This window comes from Callorhinus ursinus, unplaced genomic scaffold (genome assembly GCF_003265705.2).
Source record: "Callorhinus ursinus isolate GAN/ISIS: 27379988/994484 unplaced genomic scaffold, GSC_fseal_2.0 scaffold3, whole genome shotgun sequence".
In the NCBI taxonomy this organism is placed as follows: domain Eukaryota; kingdom Metazoa; phylum Chordata; class Mammalia; order Carnivora; family Otariidae; genus Callorhinus; species Callorhinus ursinus.
Window position 1 is genome coordinate 63,849,042 of NW_027397065.1, and position 23,656 is coordinate 63,872,697.

At 37.8% G+C, this 23,656-nt stretch overlaps 1 protein-coding gene across 3 annotated transcripts in view; it reads right to left on the minus strand.

Moving 5' to 3' along the window:
• Positions 1 to 23,656, minus strand: part of WDR70 (WD repeat domain 70) — a 293,077-nt gene that overhangs the window by 186,348 nt on the left and 83,073 nt on the right. For all 3 annotated transcript variants that reach the window (XM_025867371.2, XM_025867372.2, XM_073890980.1), the window contains one exon: positions 22,735 to 22,888. In XM_025867371.2, coding sequence (XP_025723156.1) covers positions 22,735 to 22,888 — 154 coding nt within the window. The remainder of the gene's footprint in view (positions 1 to 22,734; positions 22,889 to 23,656) is intronic.

Here is a 23,656-nt window from a genome sequence, read left to right on the forward strand (position 1 = left end):
CTAATACATCCAGCTCTTTCCCCACACCAAGGCCTTCTCATGTGCTTTTCCATTTGTGGGAAAGCTCTTTTCATTCCTCCAATCTCAGTTTATATAGTACTTATTCAAATAATATGACCTAGCCCTATATCTAAGTATATATGGCCCATTCTATTGTTCTCCACCCAAGTATCTGTCCATTTCCTTAATTACAGTCACCACAATTTGTAATTCTATATCTATTAACTTCTTAGATTCTGCAACTGTTGTTTTGCATATTCAAAAGCAAACAAATAAGGCTGAGAGGAACCTAAAATTCAATATAAGCAGAAACAAATGGACCCTACTGTATTTCAAATGAACAACAAACACACTGAAAGAATAAACAGAAGATAACAACCCAAGTAATTATACACTCTGTACTGGATTAAATGGTGGCCCCCCAAAAGATCTACTCATGTCCTCATCACTAGAAGCTGTGAATGTGACCTTAAAGAGTCAGAAGAGAAGACACAAAGAAGAAAAACCTCTGTGAAGATGAGGCAGAGACTGGATTATGCGGCCACAAACCAAAGGAACACCAGGAGTCACCAGAAGCTAGAATAGGCAAGGAAGGATTCCCCTCGAGCCACTGGAGGGGGCATGGCTGTGCTAATACCTTGATTCCAAGACTTCTGGCCTCCAGAACTGTGCAAGAATTTCTGTTGTTTTAAGCTACCAAGTGTGTGATAATTTATTACAGTAGTCTTAGAAAACTAATATATATACTCTCAGGCTAAAGACCAAAAGAACTATAAATAAATATTGAATTCTAGTTAACACACTTATTTCTTTTTTGCAGTGGTATGCGTTAAGAATGCTGGAACTGCTTTCACTACAATGAAGAATTAAGGAATTGAAGAAATACTTTTGAGGACAATGAATTTCTCCCTGTTAGAAAACGGAGTTACAAAAGTGGAAAGAAGAAAATCTAGAATGAACCCTACGGAATTTGACTGAAATCAGGGATATCAATATGAACCCATGATTTCTAACAGGTAGATATAAATATAGGTGAATATGGATGTGTGTAAGTTATTCTTGAGCTTTGTATACTGAGAATGGCTGGAAGCAATGATACCCCAGCCTAGCACAGAGATCCTGGTTTCTAAATTGCATTCTCCACTGAAAGGAAATAGGGCTCCTTGAAGAAATATTTGATTCTTGTTCATACAAGATGAACATGGAACATTTGGTTGTGCCAAAAAATAAGAACGTGCAAAAATGATGGGGTTATGTTAAAGAATAAAGGCAGGTTGAGGGGCTTCTACTGGGACAATTAGGGCATCAAAATAAACAATGAAAGTAATGGATTATAAATGACTGACTAAACTAGGAACTCCTGGGTGTATATGAATAAATAAATAAGAGAAAGCTCCTCCTTGCAATAGGATGATAATAAATATAAAATGAATGATGGAGTCAGAAAAATCACCATTTTGTAATCATCACAGTAATAACTGATTCATGCAAGAATCATCAATGGATGCTAAAACTGTTGGAGAAAAGGTTGATAATGAACAGGGAGAGTATTTCCCTACTCTCAAAATCCCCCTGCAAATTACTTAATAAGTACAAAGAGAAAACAGCAGGGAAGAGATCTGGTATTACACTACCTTAAACAAGTGATCAAATTAACATCGCCAATACTGGGATGTACTGGTATCATGTGCTTCCTGATATGAGGATGTAAGAAGAACACAATAGCGTTTCTATGACAGACTTTCTAAAAATGCATACCCAAACTCTAATGATGAGGAAAAACAGGCAAAATCAAATCCTATATCTGTTGCTATATATTTACAACTTCTACACAGTTATAAAATAAATGGCTTATAGTCTTCAAATACATCAAAGACTCTTTTTTTAAAAAAAAGGTAGAGGAACTATTCCCAATTAAAAAACAAAAAGGCAAGGGCACCCGGGTGGTTCAGTCAGTTAAGCATCTGCCTTTGGCTCAGGTCATGATCACAGGGTCCTGGAATCAAGCCCCATGTCGGGCTCCTTGCTCAGCAGAAAACCTGCCTATCCCCCTCTCTCTGCCCCTACCCCCACCCTCATGCTTGCTCTCTCACTCTCCCCTTTCAAATAAATAAGTAAAATCTTAAAAAAAAAAAAAAGTACGACTACTAAGCTGGTGGGAATATAATTATAAAGGAGATTGTTGAGACAACTGTGGACTAAGGATCAGATAACAGTATTTTATCAAGGTTAAATTCATGGTTATGTTAAAAAAATATAACGTTATTAGGAAAACTACACTGAAGAATTTAGGAGTAAAGGAGCAAGATGGCTACAACTTATTTCAAAAGTTGGGGAATATTACACATATAATTCGTACGTATGTGCATATACCTATGTGAGTGAGTGGGGGGAGATATGTAAGTGTGGGGGAGGGAAAGAGGGACAGAGTTCGTATTAGTTGCTGAAGGAAGGAGGGGGAAGATAAAGCAGTGGGGCAAAATGTTAGCAACTGATGAATCCAGAAAAGGGGCATAAGGAAGTTCTATATACTATTCTTATAACTTTTCTGTAAACTTGAAATTACATCAAAATAAACGCTTAAAAAAATATTCTGGCTGCTCTGTGAAGAAAAGCCTGTTGCAAGTCAAAATAGGAATTGAGAAGATAGTGCTATGGTTCACACGAACACTGACAGTGGCTTGGACTAGGGTGCAGCAGTGAAGTGTTCAGAGGTTAAGAAGATGTGGGATATGTTTTAAAGACAGAGACAACAGGTTTCCCTAAAAAACTGGGTCTGGGCTGTAACCACAGATGAAGGCAAAGTCTGCAAACTAAGCAACTGTGTTGTGTAAATGGTGACTATACAAATAACATGTCATTCTCTCCGGCCATGGAGAACATGAATTCTCTTTTCTACTTAGGAAATTCCCCCCATAACAACTCTTGGGGTAGAAGACAGAGACTACCCCTCATTGAGAAGTGGAAAAGTCAGGTGCTAACTTTGCCAGCCTCCCTTATACATGTGACACAGGAATGCAATCCAGCTCCAGCCACTGCATTCCCTTGAGCTGTAACTCATGGACAATGGAGTGATAACTCCATGTTAGTCCATTTGGGCCACTATAACAAAAATACCATAAACTGAGTGGCTTATAAGCCATAAACATTTTTTTCTCACAGTTCTGGAAGCTGGGAAGTTGAAGATCAAACTGCCAGCAGACTTACCATCTGAACTTCCTAGTTCACAGAGGCTGTCTTTTTCCTATAACCTCACATGGTGAAGGGGCAAGAAAGCTTTCTTGGGCCACTTTCACAGGGCACTAATCCCATTCATGAGAGCTCCACATTCATGACCTAATCACCTCCCAAAGGCCCCAAAGGCCCCACCTCCTAATACCATCACCTTGGGGGTTATGACTTCACCATATGAATTCTGGAGAATATTCAGACCATAGCAGTCTCCTTAAGGGCAACAGTACCACACCTCCTGCAAGAGAAAATGCCTGGCTCTTAAGAGGCAGTGATACTCTGTGATATCCAATTTCTGGCAATGACCACCACAATTTTATCAGGAAACCAGGTTTAGAGCATGGGTGGGGCATTGTTCCTGCACTGCACATCAAGTGTGGTTCACTAGACTTCTAGCATTCTCATTATGCATAAGTCAAGTACAGTAAGTTTTACTGCACAAAGCCAAGAACAGGTACTGAAATCCTAGCTCATAATTTTGAACAGTGAACTGGAGTGAATTAAAATATGTTTTATAGGAGATTCCAATTTCACTCATGATGGAATACACACATTCTACCCCATCTCTCAATTTAATTACAACAAAAAATTCTGAACAAAATAAAGAAGGTAAGGGGCACCTGGGTGGTTCGGTCAGTTAAGCATCTGACTCTGATCTCAGCTCAGGTCTTGATCTCAGGGTTGTGAGTTCAAGTCCCACACTAGGCTCCACACTGGTCATGGAGCCTACATTTAATGAGAAGGGGCGGGGCGGGGAGGGGAGGGACGAAACTACCAGAAGACAATGAATAGTGAATAAGAGCAAGCAAAAAGGGTATAGAACCCAGGTCTTAAACAGCAGTTGGGGGATGGTTTCTGCTTTCTATATTTCTTGACTTAGGCTCTGGGGCAGTCCACAACTAACAACTGAGAGCAAGAGCGGACAGAAAGTTCCAAAAAAAGGTTCCTCTCCCCAAGACATGGGGTGGCAGATGGGTGGTGAAGGGCCTGTGGGACAAAGCTCTTGTGATCTGACCTACCCTATGCCAGCCAAGCACAAGTAACAAAGCTGCAAGTCTCTCCTCAGTGCTGGCACCAGAAATGGAAAAAGTCCTTACAGGTCAAAGAACTATCGATTTCCCCCTTTCCACACCAGGCAAGTGCTGGCTCTGGGTGGCACTTCTCATCTTCCCAACCAGCAGCAGTGGCCCTGTGAGGCCATTACAGCAGACAAACAAGTGCCAGCAACAAAAACAGCAGTTGTCTTCTCAGTAACAGAAGCAGCCCTTCAGGGAGGATACTTGCTGACTCTCCTGATCCTAAACCAGGAAAGAACCAGCAACAAAGAGGCATGGTGCCTACTCCCCTGAACCACAAGCAACAATAACAGCAACCCCTGTGTGTCAGAACACTTTTGACACTCCGTGTTTTCTACTCGGCCAGTATTAGCAACAAAGCAGATCACCTACCAACATACATAGAATAGAACACTTCTGATACTCTATGCTTTACATCAGGTAGCTACACTGCCTTTTCCCGCCAACACATAGAAACAGCTGCTGTGGGTAGAGAAATTTTTATTTTTCCACCCCACTCCCGCTTTGCTTAGAGGCATAAGCTACATTTATGGGAACTGCTACATTGCATAAAAAGTGTCTGATTTTCTAAAGATTTATTTATTTATTCATTTGACAGAGAGAGAGACAGCGAGAGAGGGAACACAAGCAGGGGGGGAGTGGGAGAGGGAGAAGCAGGCCTCCCGCCGAGCAGGGAGCCTGATGTGGGGTTCGATCCCAGGACCCCAGGACCATGACCCGAGCTGCAGGCAGACGCCCAACGACTGAGCCACCCAGGTGTCCCCAAAAGTGTCTGATTTTCTAGCAAGAACATCAGAACAGAAAGCCCCTGCAAGAGAGTAAAGGGAAAATCATGGGGTAAAGGGTAAGAAAGGTGGAGAAAAATACCCTTTAAATTTGTACACCTGCACTCACTCCTGAGGTGCCCTGTGTGAAACCTACCAGAATCAACCTGAGAAAAGCACTGAGAACTGAAGATGGTGTGGACTAGGGACCACACGGGTCCCTGGGTAATATGGGAAAAACCAGAATAGCATACAAATGCTTTGGAAATTAATACTGCAAGGAAAAACAGCTCATAGGAAGCAGGTCAGGACTTAGAGTCTAAAACTAATCAGGCTGACTCTCAGCTAAAAAAGAAACCACACACTCAGAAAAACAAACAAACAAACAAACAAACAAAAAACCTACCATTCTCCAGAGGTTTTGGACAGGACTAAGAATATCATAACACAATATTCAAAATGTCAAGGATACAATCCAAAAATAATCATACAAAGAACCAGGAAAACCTAACCAGCTCCCAAGAAATAAGATAAAAGATACCAAGCACAAAAGGATCCAAATGCTCTAATTATCAGAAAAAGACTTAAAATCAGCATTTATGACCCTGATACATAAAAGGAAAGTTAACACAGTTGAAGCAAATGCAAAGATAGAAGTGCTCAGCAAAGAAAACCAAACTATTAAAAAAGGGATATCTGGTCATATTGAAAAATATAATAATGGAAATAAAAAATCCACTGGAAGGGCCCAGTAGTAGAATGGATATGACAGAGGAAAAATTCAATGAACCTGCAGGCAGATCAATAGAAATAATTCAGTCTAAACAGGAAAAAATGAGAAGAATCACAGAGAGCTATGAGACAATATCAAAAAATTTAGTACTCATGTTATATAAGACTTAGGAGAAGAGAGACAGGTGCAGACAAATATTTGAGGAAATAATGGCTAAAAATTTCCCAAATATGGTGAAGGAGGTAAATTTACAGATACAAGAACCTCAGTGAATGCCAAACAGGATGAACTAAATAAAAACAAAAATAATAACTAAAAAATTTTTTAAAGCTTACACCTAGACACATATTAAGCTATTAAAAGCCAAAGATAAAAAAAAAAAAATCCTAAACACAAATATAAAAAAAAACACATTACATAACGAAAAACAAATACTTGAATTACTGCAGGGGACTCATCAAAAATAAAGCCAGAAGACAGCAGACCAACATTTTTAAAGTGCTGAAAGAAAAATACTGCTAAGTTAAATGTACAGAAAATGTACCTTAGGAATGAAGGTGAAATAAATACATTGTGATATGAAAGAAAACTAAGAGAATTTGTCACCTGATTTAAAAGAAATGTTACAGAAATTGAAAAAACTGATCATATATTTCATATGGAAATTCAAAGAATAGCCAAGAAAATTTGAAAATTCTTTTACTTCAAGAATACTTATTACAAAGTTGGATGCCTACCTCACACCACACACAAAAATTAACTCCAAATGGATCAAGATCTGAATGTAAGGGCTAAAACTATAAAACTTAGAAGAAAACATATGCATAATTCTTCATGAGCATAGTTTAGGCAACGGCACTAAAGGCACAAAACAAAGGAAAAATTAAATTGAGCTTCATCAAAATTTAAAACTTTTGTGCTTCAAAGGACACCATCAAGAACATGAAAAGACAACCCAAAGAATGGGAGAAAATATTCGCAAATCATATATCTCATAAAAGACTAATAATCCAGAATATATGAACTGTTAGAACTCAATGATAAGAAAAAACCCAATTTTAAAACACGCAAGGATTTGAACAGATATTTCTCTAAAAAAGATTTACAAATCGCTAATATATACACAAAAAGAAGCTCAACATAATTAACCATCAGGGAAATATAAATTAAAACCACAGAGACACCCACTCCACACCCTCTGAAATGGTTATCATTAAAAACAAACAAACAAACAACAACAACAAAATGAGAAAATTACAAGTGTTGACAAGGATGTATAAAAACTGGAACCCTCATACACTATTAGTCAGTATGTAAAATGTTACAGACACTTTGGAAAACAGTCTGTCAGTCCCTCAAAATGTTAACATAGAGTTACCATAGGACCCAGAAATTCCACTCCTAAATATACATCTAAGAGAAATGACAACATACCTCCACACAAAAACTTGTACATGAATGTTCACAGTAGCATTATTCATAATAGTAAAAAAAGTGGAAACAGCACAAAAGTCCATCAACTGAAGAGATAAATGTGGTATATCTATACAACAGAATATTGCTTTTGCAACAAACAGAAATTAAATATTGATACATGCCACAACATGAATTTTAAAAACATTATGCTAAGTGAAAGGTCCACATATTGTATGATTCCATTTACATGAAATATCCAGAATAGGCAAAAATCTAGAGAGATAGAAGTAGATTAGTAATTGCATAGGTCTTTGAGGGGTGGTAGAATTGAGGATGATGGCTAAGGAACAGGGAGTATTTCATTTTTAATAGACTACTTTTTGGGACAGTTTGAGGTTCACAGCAATATTGAGAGGAAGATACAGAGATTTACCATATATTCCTTGCCCCCACATGCATAGCTTCTTCCTATTATTAATATCCCCCACTACAGTGGTACATTTGTTACAATTGATGAACCTACACTGACACATCATTATCATCCAAACTCCACAGCTTACATTAGGGTTCACTCTCGATACTGTACATTTTATGGATATGAACAATTTATAATGACATGTATCCATCATTATAATATCATACAGACTAGTCTCATTGTCTTAAAAATCCTTTGTGTTCTGCCTAATCACCACTCCCTGCCCCCCTTATGGCAACCACTGATCTTCTTACTGTCTCCAGTAGTTTCTTTTGGGGAGGATAAAAATGTTCTAAAATTGATTGTGGTGATGGCTGCACACTCCATGAATATACTAAAAACCACTGAATGTACTAAAAGCCACTGAACACACACACATTAAATGGGTGAATTTTATGGTATTCTATCTCAAAATTAAAAATTAAAAAAGACAGTCTAAAATAAGTTCTTCATGTGAAAGGGAAATGATAAGAGAACCACTGAACATACATGTTAAATGTGTGAATTTTATGGTATGTATATTCCATCTCAAAATTAAAAATTAAAAAAGAAAGTCTAAAATAAGTTCTTCAAGTAAAAGGGAAAGGATAACAAAGAGAAACCTAGAATATAAGCAATGAAGGGACAACAAAAGAAAAGGGTAAATATCTGAGTAAGTAGAACAATATGTTTCACCCTTAACTTGTTGAAAACAAAAATTATTATCATTGCCTGATGGGATTTTCAATGTATGTAAGTGTAACACATATAACAACTGCATCAGGATTGGAGGAAGAGCCTATGTGGTTGCACAATTCATATTTTATACTTGAAATGGTAAAATATTAATTCTAAGTAGATTATATAAAACTTAAAATATATTTTTATAGTTCCCTAAAGCCACCACTTAAAAAACTATACAAAGAGACATAATTAAAATCTAACAGGTAAATAAAAATGAAATTCTAAAAATGTTCAGATAATTTAAAAGAAGTCAGGGCGCCTGGGTGGCTCAGTTGGTTAAGCGACTGCCTTCGGCTCAGGTCATGATCCTGGAGTCCCGGGATCGAGTCCCACATCGGGCTCCCTGCTCAGCAGGGAGTCTGCTTCTCCCTCTGACCCTCCCCCCTCTCACGTGCTCTCTCTCTCTCATTCTCTCTCTCAAATAAATAAAATCTTTAAAAAATAAAATAAAATAAAAGAAGTCAGGAAAGATGAAGCAGAGAACAAAGAACAGAAAGAAGCAAAAATAATGAAATAGAATTAAATCCAACCATATCAATAATTACATTAAACTTAAATGAGCTAAAAACACCAATTAAAAGACAATGATTACCATTATACATTAAAAAGCAAGACCCAACAATACACTTCTTTCAAGAATCCAACTTGAAATATAATGATATAGAAAGGTTAAAAATAAAGAACTGAGAAAGATCTAGAAGCACTGTGACTCAGAGCCTTGAAGAGAATAGCCTTTGCTGTTCCTCTTTCTGCATGGCCCCTTCTCATATATCTGTATGGCTGGCTCCCTCGTGGATCCTTCATCCAGGTCTCAGCCTGAATGCTATCCCCTCAGAGAGGCCACCCTGACTACTCTATCTACAAGCCCCTAGTCACTCTCCATCCCCTTAATTGGCTTCATTTTAATTCATAGTACTTACTACTCTCTGATTTTGTGATATATATTTTTGCATATTTTCAATGTTTCCCCACTGGCATATAAATTTCATGATGGCTTAATCTAGCAGACATTCAATAAATGTTGTTGAATATGGGGTGCCTGGGTGGCTCAGTCATTAAGCATCTGCCTTCGGCTCAGGTCGTGATCCCAGGGTCCTGGGACCGAGCCCCGCATCGGGCTACCTGCTCAGCGGGAAGCCTGCTTCTCCCTCTCCCACTCCCCCTGCTTGTGTTCCCTCTCTCACTGTGTCTCTCTCTGTCAAATAAATAAACAAAATCTTTAAAATAAATAAATAAATAAATGTTGAATAAATGAATACAGAACAAAATATACCAACTTGAGTGAATACATTAATATCACATAAGGTTGACATCAGAATATGAAAAATCACAAGAGATAAGGAGGGACATTATATAATGATAAAAGGATCAAGTCACCAAAAAGACATAGCAATTATAAGTGTATATGCACCTATGGGGTGCCTGGGTGGCTCAGTTGCTTAAGCATTCAACCCTTGATTTTGGCTTAGGTCATGATCTCAGAGTTATGAGGTTGGGTCCTGCGCCAAGCTCTGTGCTCAGCATGGAGTCTGCTTGAGATTGTCTCCATCTCACTCTGCCCCTCTCCCCACTTGTGTGCTCTCTGAATGAATGAATACATAAATAAATAAATAAAGTCTTTTAAAAAAAGAAAAGCTAAAGCAAGTCTCTATAATTAACGCATCCACCTTAAAATATTAGAATTAGAAAACTATTCTTAAGCAGGCTCCACACCCAGCACAGAGCCCAACATGGGGCTCGATCCCACTACCCTGAGATCATGACCTGAGCCAAAATCAAGAGTCAGACACTTAACAGACGGAGCCACCCAGGCACCTCTCCAAATAATCTTTAGATTCAAAATAATTTCAAACAAAATCCTACCAGGATTCTTTGTATGTATAGACAGGATAATTCTAAAATGTATGTGAAAAAGTAAAGAAACTAAAAGGGCCCAATATCAAAACTCTAATGAGATATCACCTCACACCTTTCAGAATGGCTAAAATCAACAACAGAAGAAACAACAGGTGTTGGCGATGATGAGGACAAAAGGAACCCTCATGCACTAGTGGTGGGAACGCAAACTGGTGCATCCACTCTGGAAAACAGTATGGAGATTTTTCAGAAAGTTAAAAACAGAACTATTCTATGATCCAGCAATCGTACTACTGGGTATTTACCCAAAGAATACAAAAATACTAATTCAAAGGGATCCATGCATCCCTATGTTTATAGCAGCACTATTTACAATAGCCAAATTATGGAAGCAGTGCAAGTGTACTGATGAATGTATTGATGTGCTGATGAATGGATAAAGAAGAGGTGATACATATATATATTCAGCCATAAAAAAGAATGAAATCTTGCCATATGTAAGGACACGGATGGAGCTAGAAAGTATCATGCTAAGTGAAATAAGCCAGTCAGAGAAAGACAAATACCATATGATTTCATTTATATGTGGAATTTAAGAAATGAAGCAAAGGAGCAAAGAAGAAAAAAAGAGAGAAAGAGAGAATGAGAAGCCAAGAAACAGACCCTTAATTATAGAGAACTGATGGTTACCAGAGGGGAGGTGGGTGAGGGATGGGTGAAATAGGTGATAGGGACTAAGGAGTGCACTTGTCATGACAAGCACCAGGTGATGTATGTAAGTGATGAATCACTATATTGTACATCTGAAACTAATATAACACTGTATGTTAACTGTAATTACAAGCTTTTTTTAAAAAGAAACTAAAATAGCCCAAACAATTTGAGACAAAGAACAAAGTTGGAGCACACTGCCAAATTTTTTTTAATTTTTTTAAAGATTTTATTTATTTATTTGAAAGAGAGAGAGAGAGAATGAGCAGGGGGAGGGGCAGAGGGAGAGAGAAGCAGATTCCCCACTGAGCAGGGAGCCCAACTAGGGACACGATCCCAGGGTCCTGGGATCATGACCTGAGCCAAAGGCCGACGCTTAACCACCCAGACACCTGAACATACCACCGAATTTTAAGCATACTAAAAAGATGCAATAATCAAGGCAGTGTGGTATTAGTGAAAGGATACTGACACAGCTACAGAGGAGCATAGAGAGTCTCAAAGTAGAGAACCTAAACTACCTTGGCTTCCTCAGTCTTGCAGACTCCTCCACACCTGCTGCACTCTCCTCTTCTGCCTAACTGAACTCCATCTCCACTGACATCTCTGCCTGACCCTATAATCTAATGCATAGTCTGCTTACATCCCAGTCAGTTCCCATTTACCATTTTCCTCTCCCACTCCCAGACTCTGGGATTCTACAGATGGATGCTGCTCAGTCTAGTTCTTGGACCCTCACTTCCAGTACTTTGTCCGAGCAACAACCCAACAACTCACCGAGACCACTGAGGTCTTGAAGGCAAGCCCCAGAAAATAGGGTTTTTTACTGGTATCTGTTGATTAGAGTTGAAATAGCATCTTGGAATATAAAGGATATTTTTAAGAGGACCAAAAGAAAATGATCCCTATTACAGAAGAAATTAAGATCAAAAGGATATGTGGGCACCTTAGCTGCTGAGTACCTAGAATATGAACACAAGTAGGTTAAACTGTAAAAAATCTAAAAGACTGTGAATGTTGTTTCTTGTTTGTAAGATAGGAGCATGACAAAGGCAATGGGAATGTTAAGTACCCTTGTGTTAAAACAGTGACCAAAATTAGTCATAAAAAAATCAAGTTCAACTAAGGATTCTTAAATGGATCTAAACAGATTCAGTACCATGGCTAACATTAGCGGAAAAAATTTTAAAGTGACACCTACTAAAGAACAGCCAGTGACTAAAACAGTTTTTCATCAAATAAACTAGTTTTTCTCTCTTTCTCCCTTATCTAAATACAGGCACTCCTGAAAAAAAAACCCTTTATTTAACAGCCTTAACTGGAAATAGCCTAGAAGAATTACGCATCCATTTGTTTCTCATAAATGTTATCCTTTCCCTAAAGAGAGGACATTACTGAACCATGATCAATACTGGTTTCCTCTAAACACACACACACACACACACACACACACACACAGATGGGGCGGGGGGGCACAGCGCAATGCGTGCTGATTTGCACCAATCTATACATACTCTCGTGGCTGCCACATGACAAGAACTGTAAAGAGCCGCTCTGATGCAGTGCCATCTGTAGTCACTGAATAAGGTGAGGCTCTGTGACCCACCCAAATGAAAGTGCCCATGTCTTTGGCATGGTGAGCTAACTAACAGAGGCAACTCACATGATGAGATGAAATGCAGCAGAGAATATAGTGTGAACTTGGATCCAAAAGTTCTTCTTATCCAGAGTCCGTTCTTTGGCTGTTAGGAATCACAAAAGTTCCTAAAACTGTCAGCAAAATTTTGTGTGCATACATTTTGCTGCAGAAAATGTTCACAGCTTTAATGCAGGAGTTGGCGAACTTCTTCTCTAAAGGGCCAGATAATGAGTATTTTAAGCTTTGCAGGCCACACGGTCTCTGCTGCAACTATTCAACTCTACCACTGTAGCACAAAAGTAGCCACAGACATGTAAGTAAATGAACCGGCATGGCGGTTTCCAATAAAACTTTCATTTACAAAAACAGTGCAGGCTGGATTTGGCCCACAGGCTGTAGTTTGCCGACCCCTGTTGTAATCCGTCCACACTCTTAGTCAGTTCCTTCTGTGAATCAAAGACTCTGAAGTCCAAGTTTTTCTAATTTCTGAGTGATTTTAAAATCCATTTGAATACACTGAAGAGATAAATTCATTCTTCTGTGATCTACTCAATTCTAATGACCTCTTCCAATATATTTCAGCAGCCCCAACTACAGCTAACTCTGCCATTACCACAAATAGTTACTTTTCTGAAACCATGAATTTCCAGTATTTATTGATTTAACAAATATTTTTCAGCTGATATGTTCTGGGCTCTATATATTCCATTTACTGGTCACAAAACCTCCTATCTTCCAGTTCTTCAACTTTCTTTATTTTCATTCATCCACTCCTTAAGCATAAACCTGAAAGTCCTTTCGCTTTACCTACAATGAACAACTTTTATTCTGGAATAACTCCCTCCTCCTCATCACTGTATTCCATTCAAACACCCAGGCTCCTGAATAAGACTCAAGAACATCATACAAATATGCAGAATGACTGTCTCTGCGAATTTACATTCTACAGCCCTTAGTGCTCCCATAGTTCTTCTAGTCATTTTTCTCTCACAACTGTCAATAGCTATTCTAAGTCTTTACTATCTTACTGAAGGCTTCATCTCAACATCTCCCAACACAAAATTAATGACTCTGCCAGTAGATGGTGACACTTTTAGTTTCCTAAGACCCACAATCTATAAACATATCTGGATATGAGCCTCTACAATCCCTCCATCCCCAGTGTAAATATATTCCGTCCTCCCACTGGAAGCCAACTCTTGCTCTTCTGTGTGCTCACAATCACTACAACCTCCTCATGGACTTTCATTATTACTTAGTATGTGTGGTTTTTGCAGAACTATATTAGTTATCCATGCTGTGTAACAAATCACCACAAACTTAACTAATAAATTGGAGGTAGCCTAAGACACTAACAGTTTTGGAGGTCAGAAGTCCATCACAAAGTAACTGGTTTCTTTGCTTAGGGTCTCATAGACTGAAATCAGGATCATGGTAAGGCTGTGTTCCTCTCTCAAGGTTCGGGGGAGGAATCTGCTTCCAAGTTCACTGAGGTCACTGGCAGAATCCAAGTTCCTTGTAGTTGTAGGACTGAGATGCCCATTTCCTTGCTGTCAGCTGGAGGCTGCTCTCAGTGATTAGAAGCTGTGTGCCTTCCTTACCACACGGATTCCTCCATCTTCAAAGCCAACAAATGAGAAGCTTTCTCATGTTGAATCTAAATTAGACAAAAGCTATGCCTGCAAATCTTTGCAAAATAATCCCCTCTTTATCTGTAACTCCTGTTGAAATGGCTAAGGAGTAATATCCTTAAGCTTTCTAGAGGTCACCTGGCTTGGTTGAGAAAATCTATGAAGCACACATTAATTTCTTGAAAAAGCCTTCAGTGTAACTGAATAATCTGACCTTATGATCTTTCTGAGGTTGAGCAAAAGGTTATATGTACACTCTTGGTTTCTTCTCTGAATCACATTTTTGGAAGCAATTTCTTCATTTTAACATTATTTGCCATCTAAAGATAGGCTCAAAATTAACTAAATCATCTAGTCCTGGTTCCCTTTTAATAAAACATCTTTCAATTTAACTTTATTCTCTCATATTTTCCTATAAGCAGCAAGAAAAAATCAGGCAGTACCCTCAACACTTTGTTCAGAAATTGCCTTAGCTACATACCCAATTTCATCAAGTAAGTTCTGCTTACAACTTCAAAGCCAGAAACAGAAACTCTCCCACAAGTCAAATCCCTCCCACACTTTAAATCTCTTTTGCCAAGAAAGGCTCAATCCCTCAAAGGGCTCACCTGATTAGCTCGACCCACTGAAGATAATCTTCCTTTCTTAACTGTGCCATACAATATAACCTAATCATAGGAGTACTGCATCCTGCTCATAGTTCACATCCACACTCACAGGGAGGAGCAGGGAATCTTGGGTGCCCTCTTAGAATTCTGCCTACAACCAGGACTAGGAGTGTAGCAATTCTGAAACTACTTTCTATGAATGGTAGCAATGAACAAATGAATGAAAGTAGTGATGATGCTGGAGGCCAAACTTCTCACTGTTGAAGAAGTGAAATACAAATATGGAATGGAGAAAGGCTAGGAAGTTAGATTAGGATTACTGGATGTATCAGTGTGAACTCATGATTTTATACACACATACACACACACACACACACACACACACACACACACACACACACACAGGTGGCTGATCTCCCATTCCAGCTTGCTCTCCTGAAACAGTCTAGAAGCAATGACACCCCAGCATCAGTGAACATACCCAGGGCCCAAATCCAGATTTGTAAACAGAATTCCCTATTAAAAGGAGCCATGGATCAATGGAGAAATGGGTAACATCAGAGCAGGAAAAGTACAAGATGAGCCAAGAACATTTTGTTGTACCAGAATGTAAGAAATTATCCCCAAAATGATGGGGATATGTCAAAAGGACAGAAACCAGTGTTAGGGAGTTTCTATTAGATAAAAACCTCTGAAAATATTCAGAAATTGGAAAGAAACACAATGTACTTCCAATCACTGTACTTTTTAGAGTTTATATTTGTGGTTAAAACCATCAGTTAAAACTGCTTTCAGAAACAAAACTATACCTAGAATTCACAGTTTAAAATGTTTTACTTCTTAGGGGGGCGCCTGGGTGGCTCAGTTTGTTAAGCGTCTCCCTTCGGCTCAGGTCATGATCCCAGGGTCCTGGGATCGAGCCCCACATCGGGCTCCCTGCTCCGTGGGAAGCCTGCTTCTCCCTCTCCCGCTCCCCCTGCTTGTGTTCCCTCTCTCGCTGTGTCTCTCTCTGTCAAATAAATAAATAAAATCTTTAAAAAAATAATAATAAATAAATAAATAAATAAAATGTTTTACTTCTTAGGAAACAGGACTTACCATTAAAAGGATATGACTAATATGTTCATCTCCAAATTTGCAATAGCAAATTTTTGGAGTGGCTGGATATCAGAATAACTATGTGAACTATTCAAATATAAATAAAGCTATTTGAAAACATGTTTTTCCCGTAATTATTTATAAAGCTTCTAATTTCCATAATTACAGTACATTCGTGGAGAAATTGTCCAGCTAAAGGTCCAAGGATTCTAGGGTACCCTGAGCCTGTCCTTTCCCAATTTCATCATGTAGTTAAGAAAGAAATGTAACAGAATTGTTTTGATGTTGAAAAGACAAGGGTTGAAGACAATCCAAAGGAAATTCACTTAACAATATCAACCCAAGATGAATTGATAAAAGGAAGTTTAATAAATGAAATTATAAGATTATAATCATGGGCATTCACTTATTAATAATCTATGAAAACACTCTTTAATTTAACTTAATAGTGATTTGTTATGGAGTTTTGATGTGTAGGAATACTTCTCAGTGAAGAATCAAAATATAATAGTCACACATTTGTGGGCTCTAGGCCAAAGAGCCCCAATCTGAATCTCAGGCAAAGTGTGTAAGACTTCAAAGTAAGAAAGGAAAACACTCTCTGATTGGAAGTAATGTACCAATATTCTGGTTTAAAATAAATGAGTTTTAGATGACAATGTAACCACAGATTTTAGAGTATGCTTTTGAATAGCTTAAAGGTGGATTCCTGCTTATCTCTGTCCTACTTTCCTCCTGTTAGAGACAGAGACAACAGGCCCCAAATGGAGTCACTTATGGTAAGCCCACAGCGCCAAAAAGACACTTAGTACCTAACCCAAGTACAGTTTCAAACTCTCCCAGGAATGTAATCTTAACTAGTCAGTCTGGAATTTCCCGATCAGCACCAGTGAGGTAATCCAACCGACAGACCCCTTTGTCCCCTCAAAAGAAGGTATAATCCTGCTGGAACCATCCATTTTTTTCTATTTGTAAATTCCTTGTCCCACCCACTTTCTGCCTTTAAAAACATTCCATTTTGTACAGCTCCTCATAACCTCTATTTGCTAGATGAGATGCTGCCCAATTCATAAATCATTGAATAAAGATAATTAGATCTTCAAATTTACTCAGTTGGATTTTTGTTGGATTTAGTATTACTCGTCTAAACCTAAAGAAGTAAGGTCTTATTTTCCCCAGATAAAATAACCAATAATCAAATGAACTCCAGCTCAGGGATCCTCATATTTTAAAAAAGCAGCCCAACCTAATTTTCAAAGGATATCTTATGAAAAACTCCAACACATAAAACAGACAAAAACAGAATTCCTCTGACTGAAGTGGAAGGCCCCCTGCCCCTCACTTCTATCCTGAGGCCTCTCCTTCCACCTTACTGCAGCCCCTGGAGCATCTGCACAAAATCCCAAGACTGTAGAACATACAAAACATAGTTCCAAGTAATAAACTAATGTAAATGTCCCGGTTTGATCAGAAAAACATCTTTTCAGATGCATAAGGAAAATATAGGCATATAGAAACAAATGTTATTAGTGATTATATTTGGGTAGTAGAATTATGAGTAATTTTTTTCCAAATTTTTTATAGTTGACAGGAATTACTGTTAGAAACCCAATAAACTTTATTTTTTTAAGGTGTAAGTACATCACTCTCCCTACAGTGAACTGCATCATAGTGTATGACAGAAAAAAGCATTTCTGTACCACTATGAGTACATTTAAAAATACACACATATACACACAATGATGTAAAGATTAGAGATATAAATTTAACAATATAACAATTTAACAGAGAGGCCTGTTTATATTTGAAGGACATAATATTTTTTTTAATTTTTTTATTGTTATGTGAAGGACATAATATTTTAATCACAATAGATCAGATATATTTAATTGTTTCCTTTAATGTCCTATTTATTGCAATTCAGAAAAGAGGTTAAAAAGTTAAGGAAAAAAAGTGTCCCATGAAATCTACTACTTTCAAATAATAATTCTTATATTTCCAAAACCTATTACTCAAGTCAAAGACTGCAGTTAAGATATCAGTAATATTTCCTAGACAAGTAAATAGTCAATTAATTATATCTGCTTCTGGGAAATGAAGAAAGTAAATATTAACCATGATTTTGAAATCAAAATGGAGATATTAGGCAAGTGGGGGAAGTTACAGTAGTTACAATATATCTACATAATGGTAACTAAATTTTTTCCCGGTTTTATTAAGAAATAATTAACATACATCACTGTATAAATTTAAGGCATACAGCATGATAATATGATTTACATATATTGTGAAATGATTATCGCAATAGGTTCAGCTAACATCCCTCATCTCATATGGATACAATATAAAGAAAAAAAAAGGTAAAAAAAAAAAGTTTCCTTGTAATGATACCTCTTAGGATTCACTCTCCTTAACAATGTTCCTTTATATCATACAGTGTTAACTATAGTCATAATGTTGTACATTATACCCCTAATTATACCATTAGTACTTATTTATCTTATAACTAGAAATTTGTACCTTTTGACTACTCTCTTCCAACTCCCTCATTCCCCATCTTCTGCCTCTGGTAACCACACGTCTGATCTCGTTTTCTGTGACTCTGTGGTTTGTTGCGGGGGCGGGGGGGGTTGTTTGGGTTTTTTTCTGTTTTAGATTCCACATAGAAATAAATCATACAGTATTTTGTCTTTCTCTGTCTGACTTATTTCATTTAGTATAATGCCTTCAAGGTCCACTCAAGTTGTTGCAAATGGTAGGATTTCCTCACTTTTATGGCTGAATTATATATATATAGATATAGATATCTAGACATAGATATATAGCTATCTATATCTATATATCTATATAGATATAGATAGCTATATATCTCACAACTTCTTTAACCACTTATCCATCAATGGACTTAGGTTGTTTGGCTGTTTCCATGTATTAGTAATTGCAAATGATGTTGCTATGAACATGGAGGTGCAGATATCTTCTCAAGGTCGTGTTTTCATTTCCTTTGGATATATTCTCAGAAGGGGAATTGCTGAATCATATGGTAGCTCTATTTGTAATTTTTTGAGGATCCTCCGTACTGTTTTCCACAGTGGCTGCACCAATTTACAATCCCACCAACAGTGCGCACGGTTTCCCTTTTCTCCACAACCACACCAGCATTTGTTATCTCTTGTCTTTTTTATAATGATCATTCTAATACGCTGAGGTGATATTTCACTGTGGTTTTCATTTGCATTTCCCTAATGACTAGTGAGGTTGAGCATCTTTTCATGTACCTGTTGGCCTTTAGTACATCTTCCTTGGAAAATGTCTATTCAGATCCTTTTGCCCATTTTTTAATTGGGTTTGTTTTGTTTTGCTATTGAGCTGTTAGATTTCTTTACATATTTTTGAATTTTAACCCCTTATCAGATACATGATTTGCAATTAGGCATAGAATGAACATATCTCAACATAATAAAGGCCATATATGACAAGCCCACAGCCAACATCATACTCAGTGGTAAAAGGCTGAAAGCTTTTCCTCTAAGATCAGGAACAAGACAAGGGTGCCCGCTCTCGTTACTCCTATTCAAGACTGTACTGGAAGTCATAACTAGAGCAATCAGGCAAGAAAAGAAATAAAAGAAAGAGGTAAAATTCTATTTGACATGATGACATGATTCTAAATACAGAAAATCCTAAAGACTCATCAAAAAAACTCTTAGATCTAATCAACAAATTCAGTAAAGCTGCAGAACATAAAATTAACATTAAAAAAAATCAAGAGGTTTTCATACACTAACAATGAATTTTCTGAAAAATAAAGAAAATGATCCCATTTACAATAACATCAAAAACAATTAAATAATTAGGAATATATTTAACCAAGGAGGTAAAAAATAACTCTAGTAACTTAATATGCTAATGTTAATTTCCCGTGTTTCCGCACAGACTTGTTTATCCACCCTTGTCCTACTTTCCTAATCATCTCATTATATGTCCTATATGTACTATAAGTCTGAAATTGCAAAAATAGCCAGAAATAAAACTAACCGGATTCCTTTCTTCCTGAAATTTTATTGGCTAAAACTTAAATCCACAAAGTCTTAGTGTTTCTATAATATAAGAAGCCCTGAATGGCTGAAATAATTAAGAAGAGCTTAGAGGGCCGCCTGGGTGGCTCAGTTGGTTAAGCGACTGCCTTTGGCTCAGGTCATGATCCCAGAGTTCATTCTGGGATCGAGTTCCACATTGGGCTCCCCGCTCAGCGGGGAGCCTGCTTCACCCTCTGACCTTCTCCCCTCTCATGCTGTCTCTCTCTCTCTCTCAAATAAATAAATAAAATCTTAAAAAAAAAAAAAAGAAGAGCTTAGAGACTGGCAAAAACTGCTCTTCCTCATACTTTTTAAGAAATACTGTCTCCCATCCAAGTACTAACCAGGCCTGACCCTGCTTAGCTGTCGATGGTAAGCACAAACTAAAAAGAGAATAAATTAAATACAAGGTTTTAAAGGTTTCATTTCCACAGACCAGTTGCTTAAATAGATCTGTATTCCCAAAAGCTTCAAATAAAGCAGATAAAAGCAGAACTAAGTTTAAGACAGGGAGAATGACCTAGAGGCCTATCTGCTTTCTTTCCTTACCATCATCACTCTCACAACATCATCTTTGGTGGAATCCTAGGGGCAATGATTTTAAGGAGAAGGGAATGAAAAATTCTAATAAAACACATGAAAAAAAGAAACTACTGAAGCCACCACTGAATATAATTGTATGCTTAAATTATATATAAATTCTATTTGAATCATCTAGCACTGGACACTTAATACAATTAGTCACACAAAAAAATGAATGAGACTGTGATCCTCTTTAAGGTTGAGAGGAACTTCACTGGGTTTCAACAGAGGGCAGTTGGAAACATAGTATATTAATTTATTCCAAAAGTTCAACTAGAGCATGTAGATTATAGCCAATTCTCATTATTTGCAGTAGTTATGATCTATAAAGTTCTGTAAATACTGAATTATCCAATACAGGGTTGGGTTCATACAAGCCAGTCATATCTTCATCAACTAATCAATGTATAACTTTATGTTTTTGTTTAAAGAAACATTATTTAATATATATACCTGATTCATTAACATTGAACTCATAGTCATGACTGAATGAAGCTTATCTAACATACGTATTTCTCTGCAAGGCACGTCATGGACTTTTCACACTTAGGAACACCAGACAGTGCTCCAGCACTTCGGCACTATACTTGGGGGCCATTTTAAACAGCAAAATCACCAACAAAAGGCCCCCAAGTAATAAAAATGCAGCACTACATAGATCACAAAAAGGACACTTGATTACAATGTGAGAGCTGAAACAAGAAGAAAGAGCATCAGCTTTTTCACATTCTTTTTTGCTGCTCTGTGCAAGTGCATGTCTGCAAACAACCACAAAAGCACTGTGTATTGATTTGGGGGTTACAAAAACATTTCAGCAAATACAGAAACCACAAATAATGAGGATCCACTGTATTTTCTTAGGCAATCAAATCTATTAGATTTTGATGTAGTTACAAACCTTGAGTATTAAGTGTTTTAGAAATATGTACTAGGACAGGGAAAGAGGAGTAAAAGTCAGAAGTAAAACTGAGGCTCAAAATTCCACACCAACCATATCCACTGACACTGTAATAGATCTGTGGTAGGTTGCATTACTGTTCCCAATCCATAACCTCTCCTGTATCCTCAACCTTTGGCATGTGATACTGTGGTTACTCTCCCTAAAGACCTGGGCAATGATACCCGTGGTCATGTGATTTGCTCTAGCCAATGGAATGTCCATGGACATATGAACAAAGGCCTGAAATGTGCTTCCAGAGTTGAGGTTTCCTTCTTGTGTTTCTGCCATCACCATGTGAAAAACATGCCCTCAGGCAGTTCACTAGTGCAAGGAGCAACAAGGACACATGGAAGAGACCCAGACATTAACTGTAGCTTGGAGCTACACTCAGACATCCCACAGATATGTTAGTAATTATAAATGATCCATTAAGTTTGATAGCATTTATGCAGCTATAGTTAATTGATATTGAATATAATTTCAAAAATATTATTGCCTCACTAAAAGATCTTTATATAAAAGGTTGATGAAACCCTCTTTCATTCTTGTTCTAAAGCCTAGTACATAGTAGGTTTGGAGTATGTTGTGTCCAAAGATGGCTGCATCTATATCTCCCATCCCATATCTTTTACAATGTGATCTTGTCATTCACACACCAAATGGTGGAGTCTATCCCTCCTCTCCTCAAATTTGAGTTGGCCCTACAATGCTATATAAGACTTGAAGCCAGACCTTAAAATCTGAAGTTTCCATATTCATCCTTCATGGAAGCCAGTCATCAAGCAAGAAGTCAAACCCCACTAAGTCCACCACACTGTTAGAAAGCCTAAACTAGACATGTGGAAAGAGAGAGTGAGCATGCACACAGGTATGCACGTGCACACTGTGGGGAAGGGGGAGGGCTGGAAACAGGACAGATACCATGGGGTAGAGCACCAACTATAAATCATCTGAGTGAGGCATTTTGAACATTAAAACCATCCTAGTGCCCCAGCTGACACTATATGAAGCAGAAGAACTTCCTGGTCAATCCACAGAATTGTAAGAAATAATAATACATTGTTTAAAACAAGAAACTAATTTTTAGGGTGAATTACAGCAACTCAATCAAGTTGTTAATAAATGTGTGCTGAATTAATTAAATTCAATAAATATTTTGTTTAATGCTTACCTTGGTGTTTGCCATGTCCACAATATACTGGTCTCCCTTTATACATTCCATTACTTCAAAACCATCTCTGTCAATCACTTTGGCCTGAGAGCTTCCAGATACAACAAGAATCATGTCTCCTGTGTTACTATACTGTAGTGACTTGATCTGATGGCTATGTAAAAGAAAAAAGAAAATAGTGTTGTAAGACACTGGGCATAATGTTTACACTTTCACTACATTAAGCTCTGCCAGAAAAAAAATCACACAACTGCACAAATTGATAATTCTTCAAAATCAGGATCATCAACCTCAAATGGGCCCTCAACACCAGTGGCTATCCTGTTAGCACTCTCCTCCCACTCACCACAGCATCTATTAAAATATCTACTCACCGTAGATATCTTCAACCCAACCAACTGCCCTTCTTTCAGCTGTTGATTTGTCTAGCTCTTTCCCAAAAGCAACAAACAACAACTGCCTCAACTTCCTCCCACTAATGTCATAAACTCCTCTGCATCTGAACACCTCTCTTCCTCCCCCTCTTTGATTACAATGGTGGATGGAAACCTCTTCCTGCCCAAGGCAAATCTAATACCTGTATTCTGGATCTCATCCTTTCCAGTCTCCTCAGGAACTTCTGATCATCCTCTCTCCTCCCTTTCACAGCTAAGTGTTTGAACAAGTTTTCACCTCCTCCATGTCTCCAGTACTACAGTATCCTTTGCACGCTCACCACTCCACTCATTCCCCCAGCTTCCAGGATTTGGTCTGCTGGTGACTAACACCTAAACTCCCTCATACAAGATTATGTTACCATTCCAAAGCAGCCCACATTCAGCCTGGCCAGCGTGCAGTAAAATGGTCCAGCCCCATGCTTCAGTCTGGGATCCATGGGAAGAATTAAACCAGCTTCAGATTTCCCTGTGGCTGAGGCTGCTTC